The 21799-nt window shown below is 42.2% G+C and overlaps 1 protein-coding gene across 3 annotated transcripts in view; it reads right to left on the reverse strand.

Annotated features, from left to right (window-relative positions):
• cfap99 (cilia and flagella associated protein 99) overlaps nucleotides 1-21799 on the reverse strand; it is a 97849-nt gene that overhangs the window by 69099 nt on the left and 6951 nt on the right. For all 3 annotated transcript variants that reach the window (XM_073047949.1, XM_073047948.1, XM_073047950.1), the window contains 4 exons: nucleotides 11110-11254; nucleotides 9387-9481; nucleotides 9193-9305; nucleotides 7370-7547 (listed from right to left, as the gene is read on the reverse strand). In XM_073047949.1, the coding sequence (XP_072904050.1) occupies nucleotides 7370-7547; nucleotides 9193-9305; nucleotides 9387-9481; nucleotides 11110-11254 (531 nt within the window). The remainder of the gene's footprint in view (nucleotides 1-7369; nucleotides 7548-9192; nucleotides 9306-9386; nucleotides 9482-11109; nucleotides 11255-21799) is intronic.

Genomic DNA, 21799 nt, shown 5'->3' on the forward strand with positions numbered 1-21799 from the left:
TCTTGAGGTAGTCCATTGTGGATTTTAAGGTGTTTAGGATCATTATCCTGTTGTAGAAGCCATCCTCTTTTCATCTTCAGCTTTTTTACAGACGGTGTGATGTTTGCTTCCAGAATTTGCTGGTACTTAATTGAATTCATTCTTCCCTTTACCAGTGAAATTTTCCCCGTGCCACTGACTGCAACACAAGCCCAAAGCGTGATCGATCCACCCCCGTGCTTAACAGTTGGAGAGGTGTTCGTTTCATGAAATTCTGCACCCTTTTTTCTCGAAACATACCTTTGCTCATTGCGGCCGAAAAGTTCTATTTTAACTTCATCAGTCCACAGGACTTGTTTCCAAAATGCTCAAGCTTGTTTAGATGTTCCATTGCAAACTTCTGACGCTGAATTTTGTGGTGAAGATGTAGGAAAGGTTTTCTTCTGATGACTCTTCCATGAAGGTCATATTTGTGCAGATGTCGTTGCACAGTAGAACAGTGCACCACCACTCCAGAGTCTGCTAAACCTTCCTTAAGGTCTTTTGCAGTCAAATGGGGGCTTTGATTTGCCTTTCTAGCAATCCTACGAGCATTTCTCTCAGAAAAGTTTTCTTGGTCTTCCATACCTCAACTTGACCTCCACCATTCCTGTTAACTTCCATTTCTTAATTGCATTACGAACTGAGGAAATGGTTACTTGAAAATGCTTTGCTATCTTTTTATAGCCTTCTCCTGCTTTGTGGGTATCATTTATTTTAATTCTCAAAGTGCTAGGCAGCTGCTTAGAGGAGCCCATGGCTGCTGATTGTTGGGACAAGGTTTGAGGAGTCAGGCTATTTATAAAGCTTTGAAATTTGCATCACCTGCCCTTTCCTAACGATGACTGTAAACAAGCCATAGCCCTAACAAGCTAATTAAGGTCTGAGACCTTGGTAAAAGTTACCTGAGAGCTCAAATCTCTTGGGGTGCCCAAACTTTTGCATGGTGCTCCTTTCCTTTTTTCCACTCTAAAATTGTACAAAACAAAAATAATACACTAATCTTTTTTAAAATGTTGAAAAGAATGTTTCATCTTTAACTTTATGACTTTTGGAGATCAGTTCATCTTCTACTCACTTAACTATTCACAGTAACAGAAACTTTGACCGGGGTGCCCAAACTTCTGCATGCCACTGTATACCTGTTGTTGAGGGGGATGGCCACAGGGATACTCTGCACTGGCTCCTTAACCCTTTTCCCCTTCCTGACTGTCACTCAGTTTCCTGTGTCCTGCACCTTGGGTGTAACTACCCCTCAATATGTTTTATTTATCACAACTTCAGCCTCCTGAATGATCCGGAGTTCATCCAGTTCCAGCTCCACATCCTTAACTTGGTTTGTTAGAAGCTGCAACTGGATGCACTTCCTGCATTTATAGTGGTCAGGGATACTGGAGGTCTCCCCGTCTTCCCACATCCCATAAGAGGAGCATTGCACTATCCGACCTGACATCTCTACTTCCCTAGCTGAGCAGATATAAAGAAGAGAAGGAAGAAGCTTGAGCTTTTCTTTCCCTTGCTTTCTCTGAGTGAAGCCTCTCTTTGCAGAAGTCTTTAAGTGCTAAAGTCTTCAGATCACCACTCTGATTTTGTCCTCTCAGACTAAGGCTGCTGCACTTGCTCCTGCCTTCCTTTAATTTGCTCTTACTAATCAATCCCAAAAGCCGACTGGCCGCTGGTCAAAGCTCGATTAAGCTCATTTATGACACTATGACTCTAGGCATATGACTCTAACTCTAGGAGCTAGATAGGTATCTTATGGATAGGGGAATCAAGGGATATGGGGACAAGGCAGGAACCGGGTATTGATAGGAATTGATCAGCCATGATCTCAAAATGGCGGTGCAGGCTCAAAGGGCCGAATGGTCTACTTCTGCACCTATTGTCTATTGTCTTTTTTTGTATTGCAGTTTGTCTTCTTTTGGTTGTTAACCACCTTTGTGTGCAGTTTTTCACTGATTCTATTGTGTTTCTTGGCATCTACTGTCGTTGCTTGCAAGAAAATGAACCTTAGGGTAGTATGTGGTGACGTATGTGTATTTTGGAAATAAATTTATTTTTATTTTAAAAAAAGCACTGAGGTAAATAAATAAAGTACACGCTGGAATTAAGGAGATTGAGAGGGGATCTGATTGCAACATACAAGATTATTAAGGGATTGGACAAGATAGAGGCAGGAAATATGTTCCAGATGCTGGGAGAGTCCAGTACCAGAGGGCATGGTTTGAGAATAAGGGGTAGGTCATTTAGGACAGAGTTGAGGAAAAACTTCCTCTCCCAGAGAGTTGTGGGAGTCTGGAATGCACTGCTTCAGAAGGTAGTGGAGGCCAGTTCTCTGGATGCTTTCAAGAAGTAGCTAGATAGGTATCTTATGGATAGGGGAATCAAGGGATATGGGGACAAGACAGGAACCGGGTATTGATAGTAGATGATCAGCCATGATCTCAGAATGGCAGTGCAGGCTCGAAGGGCCGAATGGTCTACTTCTGCACCTATTGTCTATTGTTTATCTGTCCTGAAGAATCAGACAGAATGACTTACACAGATTAGGAGAATGGGCAAAGAAGTGGCAGATGGAATATGGTGTAGAGAAGTGTAGGGTCATGCACTTTGGTAGAAGGAATAAAGATGTAGACTGTTTTCTAAGTGCGGAGCAAGTTTGGAATTCCAAGTTCCTCTACTTGAGAGCCCTAGTGTAGGATTCCCAAAAGGTTAACTTGCAGATTGAGAAGGCAAATACAATGTTAGCATTCATCTTGAGAGGACTAGAATATAAAGGCAGGGATGTAATACTGAGGCTTTAAAAGGCATTAGTCTTTTGGAGTATTTTGATCAGTTTTGGCCCCATATCTAAGAGAGGAAGTACTGGCATTGGAGAGGGTCCAGATGAGGTTCGCAAGAATTCTCCCAGGAATGAAAGGGTTAAGGAGCAGGTATGAGGAGCATTTGATGGCACTGGGCCTATATTTGCTGGAGTTTAGAAGAATGAGGGAGGGAATCTCATTGAAACCTGTCAAATATTAAAAGCCTAGATAGAGTGGAAGTGGAGAGGATATTTCCTATTGTGGGAAAGTCTAGGACCAGAGGACACAACCTCAGAATACAAGAACATCCCTTTACAACAGAAAAGAGGAGGAACTTATTTAGACAGAGGGTTGTGAATCTGTAGAGGACATCTTGATTAGTAAGAGTGTCAAAGGTTACAGGGAGAAGGCAGGAGACTGGGGTTGAGAGGGACATAAATCAGCAGATTCAATGGGCCAAATGGGCTAATTCTGCTCCTATGTCTTCTGACAATTAGCCTCTCCACTCACTCTAGAAGATGGCACAGATTGCAACACTCCCCTTCCCCCCCATGTGACAGCCAGAACTGGGAAGCACAATGGGTATTTGATCAACTGAACTTTGATCATAGTGCCTGCACATTATTTTGAAAAAGGCTTGAGCCAGTTATGGTGTGCAACAGACTTGCCTACAATTAATCAGTCAGAAATCAGAGTGATTGAAGAAGTGGACTAAACATGCTCTGTGACCAGGGAAATGGTTTTCTGCCTCCAAAGGGTGAACTCTGCCTTGGCTGCGGCCAAAATTCAACACTCAGTCAACACACTACAAAATGAGTCCCAAGGATTTTGTTTTTATAGTACCTCATAAGTCACAACATTAATTGTAAATCAGAGTGTTCGAGAACACACTGAAAAAATTAGTTAGGTGCTACCTTTCAATTATTCAGTGTGAGATTCATGTCTCAACCATAATCTTAAATTCCTTTACTCCCAAGGATTACAAACCTTATTTTTTATATTTTGGAAGAATATTTCTGTGAATATTCAGAGGAAGCAGAGAGAAGGTGTTAATCAGCATCACTCCTTGAAAGGAATTGCAGCACAGTGAATATTTCAACAATACCAGAGCTCATACTCAGAATATCTGTGCCCTGTTGGACATGCAGATTGGTGAGGCTTGTATGTGAAGTGGTGCTGAGGGTGAGCTGGAGGTGGCTCCTGTTTCTTCACTACAACCAGAAACAAAGTATAAAAATAACTTTATAATGAAATTACACACAAAATGCTGGAGGATCTCAGTAGGTCAGGCAGCATCTATGGAAATGAAAAAAGAGTCAACATTTCGGGCCAAATCCCTTCATCAAGTTCTGATTTTTATTTTTATTGGTTATGTTCTACTGTTACAAAAATTAAAGATTAGTTTTATTTGTCACATGCACATTGAAACTTGTGAAATGTATCTTTTTGCATCAAATCAATTCCTTGAGGATTGTGCTGGTCAACTGCAAGTGTTGCCACACTTATGTGGGAGAAACTGGAGCACACTGAGGAAACTGACACAGTCACAGGGAGAATGTACAAACTTCTTACAGACTGTGGCAGGAATTGAAACCTCATCTTACAGCTGATGATGTAACTGTTACAGTACTTTGGAAGGGATACCGGGAAGACACGTTCCTAAATATACACCATAACCTTCCTGGGCTTGACACAGCAGTACCACACCCCATAATACTTGCAATTAATCCTCCTTCCATTATAATGAAGTCAGATAATTTTCATGCCTCTGTGCCCTGGCATTCCATATTAAAATCTTCCCTGTATGACTAAGTGCAAGGAAAATCAATCACTTCCATGTCTTGACTTCTATTAGCCCTGTAAAAGCTGTTGTGACCTCAGTAAAACTGAACTGTGATGAGTGTACTTTGCCCTAGCTCAATCAAGGACCCATGACATACGGGAGCATAATTGTGAATTATAAGATACATTCTGATGAAGATGGCCCTTCCTGCTGCTTAGTCACTTCTTTACAGAATGCTGGCCCTTCTGATCTTCCCATGATGAGGACCAACAGATTGTTAATCTTCTGCATTCAAACTGACTACGAGGTTCTTCTGTGTGAAGAAATATTTGTCAGATTGGGGGTTAGCTTTACCCATCATAAACATGAATCTGTGCCTCTTTGCCCTGTTGCAGCAGCTTGTCTGATATGATGGAAACTTGTTTTCCACATCCTTTATGGATCTCGTATATCTTTGCAATGTTGCCTCTGAGACAGCTCTAATAAAACTCAGGAAAATGACCAGATTATTAAACAATATTTCACAGTTCTTCCCCTGTTGCTGAAGCATTTGTGTTGGTTGCTGCAACGCCTCTGGGAAATGAGTGGTCTTCTTATGTTCTGATAATGTGAGTGTATGTCGTTGTTCAGGGGCACGATGAGCTGCATGGCTTCACACCACCTCCTAGCCACACGTTCCTTTCATAAGACCATTCAACACAGGAGAAAATTAGGCCTTTCTGCCCATCAAGTCTGTTCTGCCAACAAAGCTGTTGGTAAAGCAGACCCACAGTGTTACCACATGTGGGCTGGTGTGGTGCTGAGTAGACGTGAGAGATTATTCAGATGAAATTTATAATCCTGCTGCAACTTGTTGCTTTGTGTGCTTGTCTGTAGAGCTGAAAATTCAGTACCTCTGATCGAATGTTGTAAGATCATAAGACACAAGGGCAGAATTAGGCCATTCAGCCCATCAAGTCCACTCCACCATTCCAGCATGGCTGATTTATTATCCCTCCCCTGTCTTCTGCCCATAAACTTTGATGCCCTGACTAATCAAGAATCCATCAACCTCCACTTTAAATACATTGAATGACTTGGCTCCACAGCTGTCTGTGAGCCGCCCTACTTGGCACAATTAACAGAATCTCTGCCTCCCTACGTTACAGATCAGAATTAGGTTTAATATCACTTCCAATGTCATGACATTTTTGGTGTTTTGCGGAAGCAATACATTGCAATAATTAATAATAAAAAACTATAAACTACAATAAGAAATATACATATATATACATTGTCTGGGTTCAGCCGTGGACCTCAGCACTGTCTGCATGGAGTTTGCACATTCTCCCTGTTGATCACGTGGGTTTCCCCTCAGCGATCTGGTTTCCCTCCACATCTAGCTGGTAGGTTAATCAGACCCTGTAAAATGTCCCTTGTAAGTAGATGAGGGGTTGCATCTGGGAGGAGGGTAGAGGAGTTACATAGAAACCTAAAGCACATTACAGGCCATTCAGCCCATAATGTTGTGCCAACCACATAACCTTCTCCAGGAACTGCCTAAAATTTCCCTACGGCAAAGCCCTCTATTTTTCGCAGCTCCATGTACCTATCTAAGAGTTGATGAGTATGTGGGAAGAATGCGAAGAAAGAATTGCGATCGGTTAACAGAGCCAAGACAGATATCAATGAACAAGCAGACTTCCTTCCCACAAAGAGGGTTTACAAACTAATCTATTCGCATTACTTACATAAGGATGTCTACTCTTGCCCTACGGTAACCACGTGCTCCCGAATGAAATACTGTTCAAATTGTTTCATTCACATGAAAGTAGATGAGCACAGGCAATGTGCAAGGTCATTTTGTAGCTTAACAGGCTGAACCCAGTTTTATTCATATGCTCTAACTTTTTCAGATCTTGCTTGGGTAGCGATAGTTAGTCTTCAATTAGTTGATGAGGTAGGGAGGGGAATATTGGCAAAATAACACTGCTGATCATGACAGAATTGAGTTCCTCAGAGATGGAAAAGTCTACCAAAATTTACTACCAAGGTTTAAATATAAAGAATGATTGCTTAATTGAAGTACTTTCTGTGACCAGGTTCTAAGTGCACACCCATAAAGGGATCAATATTTTCAGAAAGAGGCAAGAACTCAATGAAAGGAATACACCTATTTTTCACTCCAATCATAGAACATGGAATATATCATACGACAGTTCCTCTGACCCATGATATAGTGCTGAATTAATTGAACAAATGACTCCTAATTAATCTCATCCCTCTTCCCTGCACATTGACCACATTCCTCCCTCCTCTGCTTATTCACGTGCCCATGGAAGAGTCTCTCTGCCTCTACCACCACCCCTGACAGTGCATTCCGGGCCACCTCCACTTGTAAGAACTTGCCCTGCACATCCCCCTCTCATCTTAAATGCATGCCCTCTCGTATTGGACATTTTAGTCTCGGAGATACTGGTCGTCTGCTCCATCGATGCCTCAAATAATGTTATGAACTTTTAACCAATCTCCCCTCAGCCTTTGCTGCTCTTGAGAAAACAGCCCCAACTTGTCCAACTCTTCCTTGTAGCACGTCCTCCAAACTAGGCTGCATTCTGGTTAACCTCTTCTTTACCCTCTCTAAAGCATTCTCACCCTTCCTATAATGAGGCCATCAAGACAAAGCTGGAAATGCGACCTAACCTGAGATTTTTAAAGGTCCCAATTGCATACCCACTTCCATGCATACCTGCAGGGGTGTCGGATGGATAGCCACCACACATACCTTTGTCTGTACTTCCAGCTGTGGAATTTCTTCAGGCACTGGAATGGCTCGTGGTCTGGGCTTGGTGATGTTAAACTCACTTGGTACTGTTACAGGCTGACTCTCTTTTTTATGGGTAACTTTATTTGCAAGTGTATTTGCCAAGTGGTCGATGATGATCTGCATATCTGGCTGCCACCTTTAACCAAAAGAAAACGGTAAACAATGAGTGGAATTTTCACATTGTAAACAGAGAAAACCTTGGTTGCAGCATTGAGAAGAATTATTGACTAATGTCCCAGCACTATCTCCATCTCATGACAATGGAGATATTTGTGGCCATTTGGTGACTGGAAGATTGGCTCTGATACAAACTGCAGTCAAACAGTTCACTTCTCCCTGGAAAGCAAAGATAATTTACTTTCAGTTTGGGATGCACCACAAAGCTAAAAGAGAAAGGAATTTTAGTTTTTATTTTTGATGAGGTACTGGACTATTGTATTCCCAGCCAACATTTGATTTCATTGGATTTTGGTGCATGGCTGACATTTGAGCATCCACATAACACTCACAACCAAAGATGAACTTCCACCCTTTGAAACTTTTCCAAACGTAAAACATAAATTAGAGCTTCAGCAGTTCATGGGAAACATGGGACATGTCACAGAATGGACTGTGCTGGGCCTGACCTGTGCTTTACATTTGCTCCCTGCACTCATCCCTGGATCACACTGACCAGGGTACTGGGGAGAACTGCTCTGATCAGATCTTCCAAGTTCAAAAGTTTCAAAGTAAGTTTATTATCAAAGTACATTAATGTCACCATATGCTACCCTGAGATTCATTTTCTTGCAGGCTCTGACAGGAGATACAAAGAAGTACAATGGAATCAATGAAAAACTACACACAAAGATGGACAAACAACCAATGTGCAAAAGAAGACAAATTGTGGAAATACTAATAATAACTAGATAGATAGATAAATAACTAATATTGAGAACATGAGTTGTAGAGTCCTTGAAAGTGAGTCCATAGGTTGTGGAATCAGTTCAGTGTTAAGGTGAGTCAAGGTGAGGTAATCTTCTTCTACCTGAGAGAAGGAGGAAGTTTGGTTAGGTATTGCCTAAGACTGCAAATCCCTCTCATACTGGGAAACTGGGATTCAGTTTTGTCTCTGTAGTGGGTTTTCATTCACCTTCTGATTCAAAGGTGAGTGAGGTACCAAATGAACTGCACCTGACACCCATTGAAGGTGTGGCTACCAGGTACAGCCTAATTCACTTCCAGTTCTCCCATCTGTCGTCTCTACTGCTCTCCAATTCTTCAATCATGTCCTCCTCTATCACCATGGTGAGATCAGGTTGGAGGAGCAACACCTCATTTTCCATCTGGATAGCCTCAAACCTGATGGCATGAACACTGATATCTCTAATTTCTGGTAATTTCTCCCTCCTTCGTCCTTAGTCCTTCCCTTCCCCGACCTTCTTATTCTGGCTTCTGCCCCTTCATTTCTTTTCCTGATGAAGGGTCTCAGCCCAAAACATCGACAGTGTATTTCTCTCCATAGATGCTGTCTGACTTGCTGAGTTCCTCCAGCATTTTGTGTGTATTGCAAGTTAATGATATGTGTTATGTCTGTAATGACAGCATCCAATTCAGTGAAGAAATTATACATTTAGAATAGAAAGTAAGAAAGTAATCTTACTTGATGATAAAGGATATCAACTTTATTCACCATATAAATTTACATGGAATTTGGAATTAGGAATGTGCATGGCATGCAACAAAAAACAAAAATATTCAACAATTATAAAGAATAAAAAAATATAAAAATGATGATTTACCTTAGCAGAGGATCAATCAGTTTCTCTGTTATATAGGCTACATCATATACCTGGCACCACTCATCTTTAATCCATGTACTGAGGTTCCGAACATCAAAGAAGAATTTAAGGAACTGTGAAAGATAAACATAGATTTACTGCACAACCCAACATCTTGAATAAAGGTTCCGAGAATAAATGTTTGCTGTCCTCACTTTATGCATTTTGTTCACATCCTGCGAATTGATAAGTTTGCTGAAGTGCTTGAGGCCCAGTTCGTTCAGCCGAAAAGTGACAAGATAGCACATAACTGCAAGGGAAGCAGAATCACAACCAAGTTTATTATCACGGCCATGCATTGTGAAATTTGTTGTTTTGCAGCAACAGTACATGAAGTATATTTTATATTACAACAAGAAATATATATTTAGAATTAAATTAAGTAAGTAATGCAAAAGGAAAATAAAAATAGTGAGGAAGTGTTCATGGATTCAATGTCCATTCAGAAATCAATGGTGGAGGGGAAGAAGCTGCTCCTAAAGTATAGAGTGTGTGTCTTCAGGCTTCTGTACCTCCTCCCTGATGGTAGTAATAAGAAGAGGGCATGTCCTGGGTGATGGAGGTCCTTAGTGATGGATACCACCTTATTGATGCATTGCCTTTTGAAGATGTCCCCAGTGCTGGGGAAGACAGTGCCCATGATGGAGATGACTGAGTTTACAACTTTCTGCAACTGTTTCTGACCCTGTGCAGTGACCTCTCCACAACAGACAGTGATGCAACCAGTTAGAATGCTCTCCGTGGTACATCTGTAGAAATTTGTTAGAGTTTTTGGTGACATGCCAAATCTCCTCAAACTCCTAACAAAATAAGACCATAAAATAGAGGAGCAGAATTAGGATATTTGGTTCATTGAGACTTCTCCACCATTCCATCATGGCTGATTTATTATCCCTCTCAACTCCATTCTCCTGCATTCTCCCCATGACCTTTAGCTCCCTGACTGATAAAAAACTTATCAACCTCCGGTTTAAATATATTCAATGACTTGGCCTCCACAGCCATCTATGACAATGGATTCCACAGATTCACCACCTTCTGGCTGAAGAAAATCCTCCTCATCTCTTTTCCAAATGGATGTTCCTCCAGTGCAGGGGTTCCCAAGCTTTTTTATGCCATGGACCCCTGCCATTAACCGAGGGGTTCATGGACCTCAGGCAGGGAACCCCTGCTCTACATTTGAGACTGTGACTCACCCAATACTTAGACACTGATGTGCCTTCTTTGTAATTGCATCAATATATTGGGCCCTGGACAGATGTTCAGAGATGTTGACACCCAGACATTTAAAATTGCCCACCTTTTCTACTGCTGAGCTCTTGATGAGGACTGGTGTGAGATTCTGCCAACAACATGAATGTCATCTGTGAATTTATAGATGGTGTTTGAGCTGTGCCTGGCCACACAGTCATAGGTGCAGAGAGAGTAGAGCAGTGGGCTAACCAGGTACCCTCGAGATGTGCCGCTGTTGATTGTCAGAGAGGAGGAGATGTTATTTCTGATCTGCACTGACTGTGGTCTCCTGATGAAGAAGTCAAGAATCCAGTTGCAGAGGGAAGTACAGCAGCTCAGGTTTTGGAGCTTGATGGATTGGCACTGAGGGTATGATTGTGTTGAATGCTGAGCGGTAATCAACAAACAGCAGCATGTAGGTATTGCTATTGTCCAGGTGATCCAAGACCAAGCAGAGAGACAGTGAGATTGCATCCACTGCAGGGGCACTTCAGACTTCTAGATAGGCACATGGATGAAAGAAAAATGGTTGGCTATGGGGTAGGGAAGGGCTAGATTGATTTTAGAGTAGGTTAAAAGGTTGGTACAACATTCTCGGCCGAAGCACCGCTCCTGTTCTATGGTCTATCTTCTAATATCTCTTACCCACAAACAGATTGTAGTCCACTCTCAGGAAGTTCTTTCCATCCTTAATGTAAAATCCATTCACTACCACATTGAGCAGTGGTCTGTGACATAAGCAGCCTGACAGGACTTCCACCAGGAACGTCTGCTCAACCTCACCTCGTGCCTGCAAGCAAGTCACAACTGACAATAAAAAACGATCCTGTGCAATAGCCTTGCCTTTAATCGTAAATGTAACAGGAGCTGCATTTTCAATAAAACCACTGTGTCTTTGTGTTAAATGCAAGAGATACGGGTCCGTAAATACAGCTAAGGCACAATCAATAACACCATGAAGGCAAATCCTCAGTCATGTTTTCAATTGTGTGGAGTTAATGACCTGTATAAATTGGAACGGCAAAAGCAAATCTTTGACTTTCAGCCAATCACTCAGGTTTGAGGCCACTGATTCTGATGATATTCCTTCGGTGTCTTGGGCTAATCAAGTACCAAGTACTTTGAAGAGAGCCACAGTGATCTGAACTCACAAACAAGAGAAAACCTGCAGATGTTGGAAATCCGAGCAACACACACAAAATGCTGGATGAACTCAGCAGACCAGGCAGCATCTATGGAAAAAAGTACAGTCGACGTTTTAGGCCGAAACCCTTCAGTAGGACTGGAGAAAAACAAGCTGAAGAATAGATTTGAAAGGTGGGGGTGGGGGGGGGGGGAGGGAGAGAGAAACGCCAGGCGATAGGTGAAATTGGGAGGGGGAGAGATGAAGTAAAGAGCTGGGAAGTTGATTGGTGAAAGAGACAGAAGGCCATGGAAGAAAGAAGAATGGTGGGGGGGGGGGGAGCAGCAGAGGGAGGCAATGGGTGGGCAAGGAGGTAACATGAGAGAGGGACAAGGGGGTGGGAAATGATGAAGATGGGGGTGGGGAGGCATTACTGGAAGTTTGAGAAATCGATGTTCATTTCTGGGTAAGCACATGGTCAAAGTGTTGGAGAGTTTCTGGCTAAGCATTGATTTGAACTCATCCAATTTTTGTCCCTGCCTTGCCTGTACTGCTTTGGGCTAAATGTTAGAAGTACATTTTACCCACATGCCAATGGGAAGGCCTGGAGTGCACTTTCTGTCCCTCCCAGACTGGTGACAGGATGGTATAGAAGACTGCAGGATACAATGCACATCCTTCCATTCCATAATGTGTACATCATTGCCCAGTGTACAAATGTATCAATGGGCTAGATAGATATGATGCCCCGATTACCCCCGTTAACCCTGACAGGACCAAAAACAGTTACTTTCCCCAAGTAGTAAGGCTGATCAACACCTCCACCCACTACCCACCCCCACACCTCCCACCACCACTACTTTATCATTTTTAGTCACCTTATGTACAGACACCCCTGTGCTTCATGCCACTTTATGGAGACATCTATGTATTAGAAGCTTATGTGTTTCTTAAGTATTTATATTTATTGTGCTTTTTATTATTATTGTATTCTTTATTTTATTGTGTTTTTTGTGCTGCATTGGATCCGGAATAACAATTATTTCGTTCCCCTTTACACTTGCGTACAGGAAATGACATTAAACAATCTTGAATCTTCCACTGCACTGCACTGTGAACACTTCACACCACTTTTTACAATGCTATTTACATTATAAATACTTGCCAGTGTTTACGTATTTATGCACATTTTATTCCATATCCATACTTTAACCTCTAACTTTATATAATTCTTCATAATTGTTAATTTTTTTTGTTGCATAATACACCCTGGCCAACACACCACAGCAAATTCCTTATACATGCAAATGTATATGGTGAAGAAAGTTGATCCTTCATCCTTCTTTATATCGCCAGTTTTGGACCATCAGGTAGACAAATATGATGATCTGCACTCCTAGGGCTATCAGAAACCCAGTTGAAAAGATCTGCCACCTCCTACATCTACCTGGCTAATTGTTAATATAGTCAGCAATATTATATGCTTTGGGTAATGCATAGACCTTAACGTTGTACGCCTGTGATGCTACTGCCAGTAAAGTTTTCATTGCACTTGTGCATACATAATTCCTTCAGGTTTTCATTGCTGGAGAATGTAGTGCAGATAAGCTCCTACCACCTATTAAATGTTCCCAGTGGCATGTGTTTCAATTAGCATCTGACAACTAAATCTAGCTCCTCCTGTGGCTTAGCTACTAAGCCCGCTGGAACCACTTCTACTGACAGGAAAAGGGGTTACCGGTCCCTTAAAACTAGTCGCTCCAGGCAGATGGGGCTCATCAGCCATGGTTGGCAGCTCAATTTGGAGAAGGAAAACTCTGATCTCAAGGCTCCACTGCCTTGTGGCTCTGCTCACTCATGGGGAAGGCCTGAGGAGTAAATCCCAAGGAAGAGTTTTGGCGCTGGAGTCCCTAAGCAGTCTTATGTTGAGTTCAATGCTCACTGGCAACTCTTGCAACACTGCTGGTGCCAAACTGTATCGATCTCTGCTGTTCCTTTGAATTTATCAGATGCATGAGCAACAGCTTGCTTTCCATATTACACTGCCCTGGCTTGCATCATTACGTAGACAGCTAGGACACAACGTCCATAGTTGATCCTATGCGTCCTGTTATACATGTACTTGTGCATATGACAACAAACTTGACTTCGATGTGATATTTACTCCTCTACAAGTGAGAATGTAGCACAGATTAATTGCACAAAGAGAAGAGGTAAAATGGGGCTCAGCTGAAAGAATACTTGCCAATTGATCAAAGATTCATCGAGGTAAAAGTACGGACTCAAGTCCTTCAGGTCATGCCAACAAAGGTTCCTTCCAGATGATCAGGGCCTTAATATCACTCTTTTACCCGGGTTTACTCTAACACAAACATATTGGCACTGAACTTGCCCTATCTCAATTTTAAAAGCCGCCCACTCAGAAACACAGAAACATTAAAAAAAACCTACAGCACAATACAGGCCCTTCAGCCCACAATGCTGTGCTGAACACGCATTTACTTTAGAAATTACCCAGGGTTACCTGTAGCTCTCTATTTTTCTAAGCTCCATGTACCTATCCAGGAGTCTCTTAAAAGACCCTATTGTATCCGCCTCCACCACTGTCGCTGGCAGCCCATTCCATGTACTCACCACTCTCTGTGTAAAAAAACTTACCCCTGTCATCTCCTCTGTACCTACTTCCAAGCACCTTAAAACTATGCCCTCACTTGCTGGATGTTTCCTTACCTGTTAACAGCCTCTCCCATTCCAACTTTGCAGGTAACTGTCGAATCCCAGCGAAGTTAGCCTGCTCCAATTTAGGACTTTAACTCGTGGACCAGTTGTATTGTTTCCCATAATGATTTTAAAACTAGTGGAACTGTGGTCACCGGTCACAAAGTGTTCTCCAAATGACACTTCAACAACTTGGCCCAGGCTCATTTCCCAAGAGGTCGAGTGTTCTAGTGGGGTCCTCTCCAGTGGGGTTACCTGCTTGAAAAAAATTCCCTGCCAGTCTATCCCCTCTCTCTACCATGTTTCTGTAACAGCAATAATGTCACAGTTCCACGTTCCAAAGTCAAAATTTCCACTCCATAGATGCTGCCTGATTGACTGAGTTCCTCCATCATTTTGTGTGTCTTCCTCAGATTTTAATCCACGGCCTCAGTTCATCTACTGCACCTGTCAGACTTCTTGCATTATAAAATAAATAAAGTTTAGCCTCTATGACCTTCTTCGCTCCGTGTGCTGTCCCAGCCTGCCCTGACTAGTGAAATTTCTTGCTTGAATTTCTAGATGTGCCTCAACTTTTTCATCTGCCACACTAGGACTTTGGTTCTGGATTTATATGAATTACGCATGTAAATCCACTGCTAACACTCCAGTGCAGTTCTGCATAGTGCAGATACATTCTCTTTCAAAATGTGGGTTAAACTAGGGCCCTGGCTGCTCTTTCATGCTATTAGATAGAAAGATTAGTGACATGGTATCATGAAAACAACCTCTATCTCACTAACAGCAACAGAACTGTCATTGACTTCAGGATGGGGGTTGGGGAGAAGCAGAGCACCTGCTGCTGTTGACATCAATGGTGCTGCAAGTAAGTTCTTCATTGCATTTTCCTGCCAGTTTAGACCCAGGTTGCATGATCTAGTTGAGGTTGAGCAGGTTGAGAGCTTCGAGTTCCCTGGTGTGAGCCTGCCCTGATCCAACTATGTTGAAGACACAACTAAGAAAGCTTACCAGTGTAACACACACAAAATGCTGGAGGAGCTCAGAAGGCCAGGCAGCACCTATGGAAAAAAGTACAGTCAGTGTTTCAGGCTGAGACCCTTTGGCAGGACTGACCCAAAATGTCAACCGTATTTTTTTTCGTAGATGCTGCCTGGCCTGCTGAGTTCCTCCAGCATTTTGTGTGTGTTGCTCGGATTTCCAGCATCTGCAGATTCTCTCTTGTTTGCGAAGCTTACCAGTGCTTCTAGTTCCTCAGGACTATAAGACTATAAGACACTGGAGCAGAATTAGGTCAACCAATCTCTTGGGTCAGTGCTACCATTATTTTCCCTTCAAACACACTCTGCTGTCTTTTCCCTATAACCTCAGAAATACAGAACTCATCAACCTCTGTTTTAAATATACCTCCAAAGGCAGATAGATAAAGAGGCTTTGCATGTCCTCTTTGACCCTCACCATTTTTATATCTGCACCACAGAAAGCGTCTTATCCGGATGTATCGTGGCTCGGTACAGCAACAGTCCTGCTTGTGACTACAAGAAACTGCAAAGAGTTGTGGTCACAGCTCAGTTTATCGCGGAAATCAGCTTCCCCTCAACTTTGATTTAATCAGTAAAAGTTGTCCAAATCTGCCATAAATTTGGTGTGACACTGGCAGGCTTCCCAGCCATTTACAATGTTTTCCTGGGAGTTCTGTTGGTCTCCTGTCAAACCGTAGATTGGTTCTGAGAATAATTTAAGAATAAATAAGTATGCTTGTACTGCAGGTGTGGGGAAAGGCGTGATACTTCATCCATTCAGAAAGTTCCCAAGAAGAGGTGAATGACATTCCTCACAGTCATCACTGCATATGTGTCTGTGAAAGATGAATATAGAAACGGAGTTGCTGGATGAGACATTAGGTATTGCCCAATCAGACTTGTTTGTGCATAACAGCTTCCTTGAGTTTGAAGAATTACAATTTAGAGACCAGCGAATAACCAATTCACTTCATCACTCTGAACCATTTTACTGTGTCAGGAGCTCATTTGAAAACTCATTTGTTTCCTCTGTATGATACTCTCCACAGATAATGAATCTTTTTGTTAAAAGAGTAATCAATACGCAAGATATTATCAGATAGTAACATCATCAACAGATTCAGGTCCCTACAGAAACAGTTAATGAATGCCAATTGATTTCCAAGCTCAGAATTTCTTTTCATTTTTCATGTGATTCTTTTTCTTTCACTTTAGTAAAGAATGTATTATGATTTTCTTATTTATTTTATTTAGAGATACCACATGGAAAAGGGCCTTCCCGCCCAAATGAGTTGCACTGCCCAGCAACCCACTCATTTAACCCTAGCCTAATCACAGGACAATTTACAATAACCAATTAACCTACTAACCAGTACGTCTTTGGACTGTGGGAGGAAACCCATGCGCTAAAAGGTAGGATGTACAAACTACTTATAGAAGATGCCAGAATTGAACTTCGAACTCCGACATCTCAAGTTGTGATAGCATCATGCTAATCACTATGCTACTTTCTTTGACAAGCTCTAATAATTAGGTTTAATCATAAAGACTCATGTTGTGGCACATAGCAGTCACGATGAGGCCCCTCTTATGTTGGAGGAGCAACACCTCATATTCCGTCTGGGTAGCCTCCAACCTGATTCCAAGAACATTGATTCTCTAACTTCTGGTAATTCCCCGCAACACCCTTCCTCTCTTTCTCTATTCCCCATCTGGCTCCCCTCTTACCCCTTCTCTTTCACTGCCTATCACCTCCCTCTGATGTCCCTTTCCCTTTCCTTCCTTTCATGGCCCACTGCCCTCTCCTATCAGCTTCCTTCTTCTTTAGTCCTTTACCTCTTCCACCTATCACCAATCTGCTTCTCACTTCATAACTCCTCCCCCCACCTTCTCCCCTCACTAGGTCTCACCTGCCTGCTTGTACTCCCCCCTCCACCCTATTTTTTATTCTGGCTTCCCCTTCCTTCCTGGTCCGGATGAAGGGTCACATCCCAGAATGTCGACTGTTTATTCCCTCCCATAGATACTGCCTGATCTGCTGAGTTCCCCCAGCATTTTATGTGTTGCTGTGAATTTGCAGCACCTGCAGAATCTCTTGTGTTTATGACTCTCAGAACATGTGTGAGTTCTTAAATATTTATGGTAATCATACTTAGCAATTTATCATGAACCTCCAGCAAGTTTTCACCGAAATAATACAAACTGTGCTCCTTCCTGACTCCCGTGGGGGTGCTGATTCCTTTTCTGGCTACGGTGACATGGGTCTCTAATATCTCTTGTAATGATTTTTCCACTTATAAGCTTGCACAGTTGCTGATATTAATCTGCTACAGGCATGATATCTAATCCTATTCTCATTTGATCTGTACACCACATAGGAAAAATGCACCAAGGAACTGGGGAAAACCAGTTCTAAATTTAGCATTAAATTGTTGGACTAAATACCTTGAGGAGTTTAGAATGAATCAGTCTATTCCTTTACCGAAGAATCTGGCTAAGCAAGAGACCGAGGAGTAAGTTATCCAATTGGGACTCAACAATCTATTAGGCTGTTTGACTGGAGCCAAGATACAGTTTCTCCTGAATCTCCATAATCTTTCACTCAATGGCCACTTTATTAGGTACACCTGCTTGTTAATGCAATCATGTGGCAGCAGCTCAATGTATAAAATCCTGTAGATGTGGTTAAAAGGTTCAGTTGTTGTGCAGACCAAATCAGAATGGTGAAGAAGCGTGATCTAAGTGACTTTGACCATTGAATAATTGTTGGTGTCAGCTGGGGTTGTTTGAGTGCCTGAGAAACTGCTACTCTCCTGGGATTGTAACACATAACAGTTCACAGCGAATGGCGCAAGAAAATTAAAATTCAGTGAGCAGCAGTTCTGGTGAAAACCTCATGAGAGAGGTCAGAGGAGAATGGCCAGACTGATATAAGCCAACAGGAAGGTGTCAGTTCTCAAATAACCATGCATCACAACAGTGGCGTGAAGAAGAGCATCTCTAAATGCACAATTCGTCGAACCTTAAAGTGGATTGGCTACAGCAGCAGAAGATCACAAACCAGTGTTTGTATATGTTTGTTTGTATTGGCCTAGCTTGCCAAGTTTGATTTGTGCTCATTTAATTTGCTGATACTAATCTTGTTTGTCAGAAATTATTTAGTGTTTGCAGAAGAACTACTGTAAATGTCACCCCACTCTTTAAGAAGGGAGGGAGGCAAAAGGCTGGAAATTATAGGTTCAAAGGTCAAGTTTAATGTCAGAGAAATGTACACAATATACATCCTGAAATGCTTTTACGTTGCATTTTTCCTATAGGCTAGATAGCCTGACTTTAGTCTTTGTTAAGATGTTACAGTCCATTTCTCAATGTGCAGAGTATAAGAAATAAGGTGGATGATCTTGTTGCACTATTACGGATTGTCAGGTATGATGTTGTGGCCATCACTGAATCATGGATGAAGGATGATTTTAGTTGGGAGCTGAATATCCAAGGTTGCACATTGTATTGGAGGGATAAGAAGGTACGCAGAGGAGGTGGTGTGGCTGTGCTGGTAAAGAAAGGCATCAAATCTCCAGAAAGATGTGACATAGGATCGGAAGATGCTGAATCCTACACTGATGGCAGTTATATACAGGCCTCCCAACAGTGACTGGGATGTGGACCACAGATTACAACAGGAAATAGAAAAGGCATGTCAAAAGGGCAATGTTTTAATAGTCATGGGAGATTTTAACATGCAGGTCGATTGGGATAATCAGGTTGGTAATGGATCTCAAGAGAGTGAGTTTGTTGAATGCCTAAGAGATGGGTTTTAGAGCAGTTTGTCGTTGAACCTAGCTCTACTGGATTGGGTTGAACCTAGCTCTACTGGATTGGGTGTTATGTCCTGAACTCTAGGCAATTAGGGAGCTTAAGGTAAAAGAACCCTGAGGAGACAGTGATCATAATTTGACTGAGTTCAACTTGAAATTTGTTAGGGACAAGGTAAAGTCTGATGTAGCAGTACTTCAGTGGAATAAGGGAAATTACTGTGGTGTGAGAGAGGAGTTGGCCAAAGTAAACTGGAAGGAGCTGCTGGGAGGGATGACAGCAGAGCAGCAATGGTGTGAGTTTCTGGGGAAAATGACGAAGGTGCAGGGTAGGTGTATTCCAAAAACGAAGAAATACTCAAATGGCAAAATCGTACAACCCCGACTGACAAAGGAATTCAAAGCTAATGTAAAGGCAAAAGAGAGGGCATATAACAAAGCAAAAATGAGCAGGAAGGTAGATGATTGGGAAGCGTTTAAAAACTTACAGAGAGCAACTAAAAAAATCATTAGGAAGGAAAAGGTGGAATATGAAAGCAAGCTAGCAAACAATATCAAAGTGGGTAGTAAAAGCAGTTTCAAGAATGTAAAAAATAAAAGATGAGAGTGGATATAGGACTGCTAGAAAATGAGGCTGGAGAAATAATAAACAGGGGACAAGGAGATGGCCGATGAAGTAAATGAATATTTTGATTCAGCCTTCACTGTGGAAGACAGTAGCATGTGCCAGATGTTGAAGGGTGTGAGGGAAGAGAAATGAGTGCAGTTACTATTACAAGGCAGAGGTGGAAAAAAAAGCTGCAAGACCCGAGGATACATAAGTAACCCTGATCAGATGAACTGTACTGCAGGGTTCTGAAAGAGGTAGCGGTAGAGAAAGTATAATCTTTCAAAACTCATTGGACTCTGGCATGGAGCCAGAGGACTGGAAAATTGCAAATGTCACTCCACTCTTTAAGAAAGGAGGAAGGCAGCAGAAAGGAAATTACAGACCAGTTCGCCTGTCCTCAGTGGTTGGAAGATGTTGGAATCAACTGTTAAGGATGAGGTTATGGAGTACTGAGTGACAGGGGACAAAGTCAGCGTGGTTTCCTTAAGGGAAAATCTTGCCTGACAAACTTGTTGGAATTATTTGAGGAGATTACAAATAGGATAGACAAAGGGGATGCAGTGGATGTTGTATATTTGGACTTTCAGAAGGCCTTTGACAAGGTGCCACACATGAGGCTGCTTATCAAGTTAAGAGCCCATTGTATTACAGGAAAGTTACTGGCATGGTTAGAGCATTGGCTGATTAGTGGGAATGAAAGGATCCTTTCCTGGTTGGCTGCCAGTGACTAGTGGTGTTCCGCAGGGTCGGTATTGGGACCACTTCTTTTTATGCTGTATATGAATGATTTAGATTTTGGAATAGATGGCTTTGTTGCCAAGTTTGCAGTGATGTGACAATTGATGGAGAGGCATGTAGTACTGAGGAAACAGGAAGGTTGCAGAAGGACTTAGACAGATTAGGATAATGGGCAAGAGAGCAGTAAATGAAATACAGTGTTGAGAAATGCATGGTTATGCACTTTGGTCAATGAAATAAATCTGCAGACTATTTTCTAAACAGGGAGAAAATCCAAAAATCTGAGATGTAAAGGGACTTGGGAGTCCTTGTGCAAAACACCCTGGAGGTTAACTTGCAGGTAGAGTCGATGGTAAGGAAGGCAAATGCAATGTTAGCATTCATTTCAAGTGGTCTAGAATACAAGAGCAGGGATGTGATGCTGAGGCTTTATAAGGCACTGGTGAGGCCTCACCTCGAGTATTGTGATCAGTTTTGGGCTCCTCATCTAAGAAAAGATGTGCTGGCATTGGAGAGGGTTCAGAGGAGGTTCACAAGGATGATTCCAGGAATGAAAGAGTTATCATATGAGGAATGTTTGATGGCTCTAGGTCTGTACTTGCTGGAATTTAGAAGGATGAGGGAGGGTCTCATTGAAACCATTCGAACGTTGAAAAGCCAAGACAGAGAGATGTGGAAAGAATGTCTTCCATGGTGGGGGAGTCTTGGACAATGGCACATAACCTTAGGATAAATTTAAAACAGAGATGCAGAGCAATTTCTGTATCCAGAGGTTGGAAATTTGTGGAATATGTTACCACAGGCAGCTGTGGAGGCCAGGTTGCTGGGTGTATTTAAGGCAGAGATTGATAAGTTTTTGATTAGACACAAGGTTATGGAGAGAAGGCCAGGGAGTGGAGCTGAGGAAGAGAAAAAAGGATCAACCACGATTAAATGGTGGAGTGGATGATGGGCCAAATGGCCTAATTCTGCTCCTATGTCTTAATGTCTTATCAGTAAAGATGAGGTTTCGGGGTATTTGGAAGTGCAGGATAAAATGACTAAAGCCAGCATAGTTTCCTTCAGGCAGGGGTTCTCAACCTTCTTTATGCCATGGACCTGTACCATTAACCAAGGGGTCTATGGACCCCAGGTTGGGAACCCTTGCCTTAAGGGGAAATCTTCCCTGCCAAGTCTTGCAATTCTTTGAGGAAATATCAAGCAGGAAAGACAAAGGAGTGCCAATGGATATTGTTTACTTGGGTTTTCAAAAGGCCTTTGATAAGGTGCTACACATTAGCTGCTAAATAAGATAGGAGCACATGGTAATACAGGA

The sequence above is a fragment of the Hemitrygon akajei genome, chromosome 6 (genome assembly GCF_048418815.1).
Source record: "Hemitrygon akajei chromosome 6, sHemAka1.3, whole genome shotgun sequence".
NCBI classification, from domain to species: domain Eukaryota; kingdom Metazoa; phylum Chordata; class Chondrichthyes; order Myliobatiformes; family Dasyatidae; genus Hemitrygon; species Hemitrygon akajei.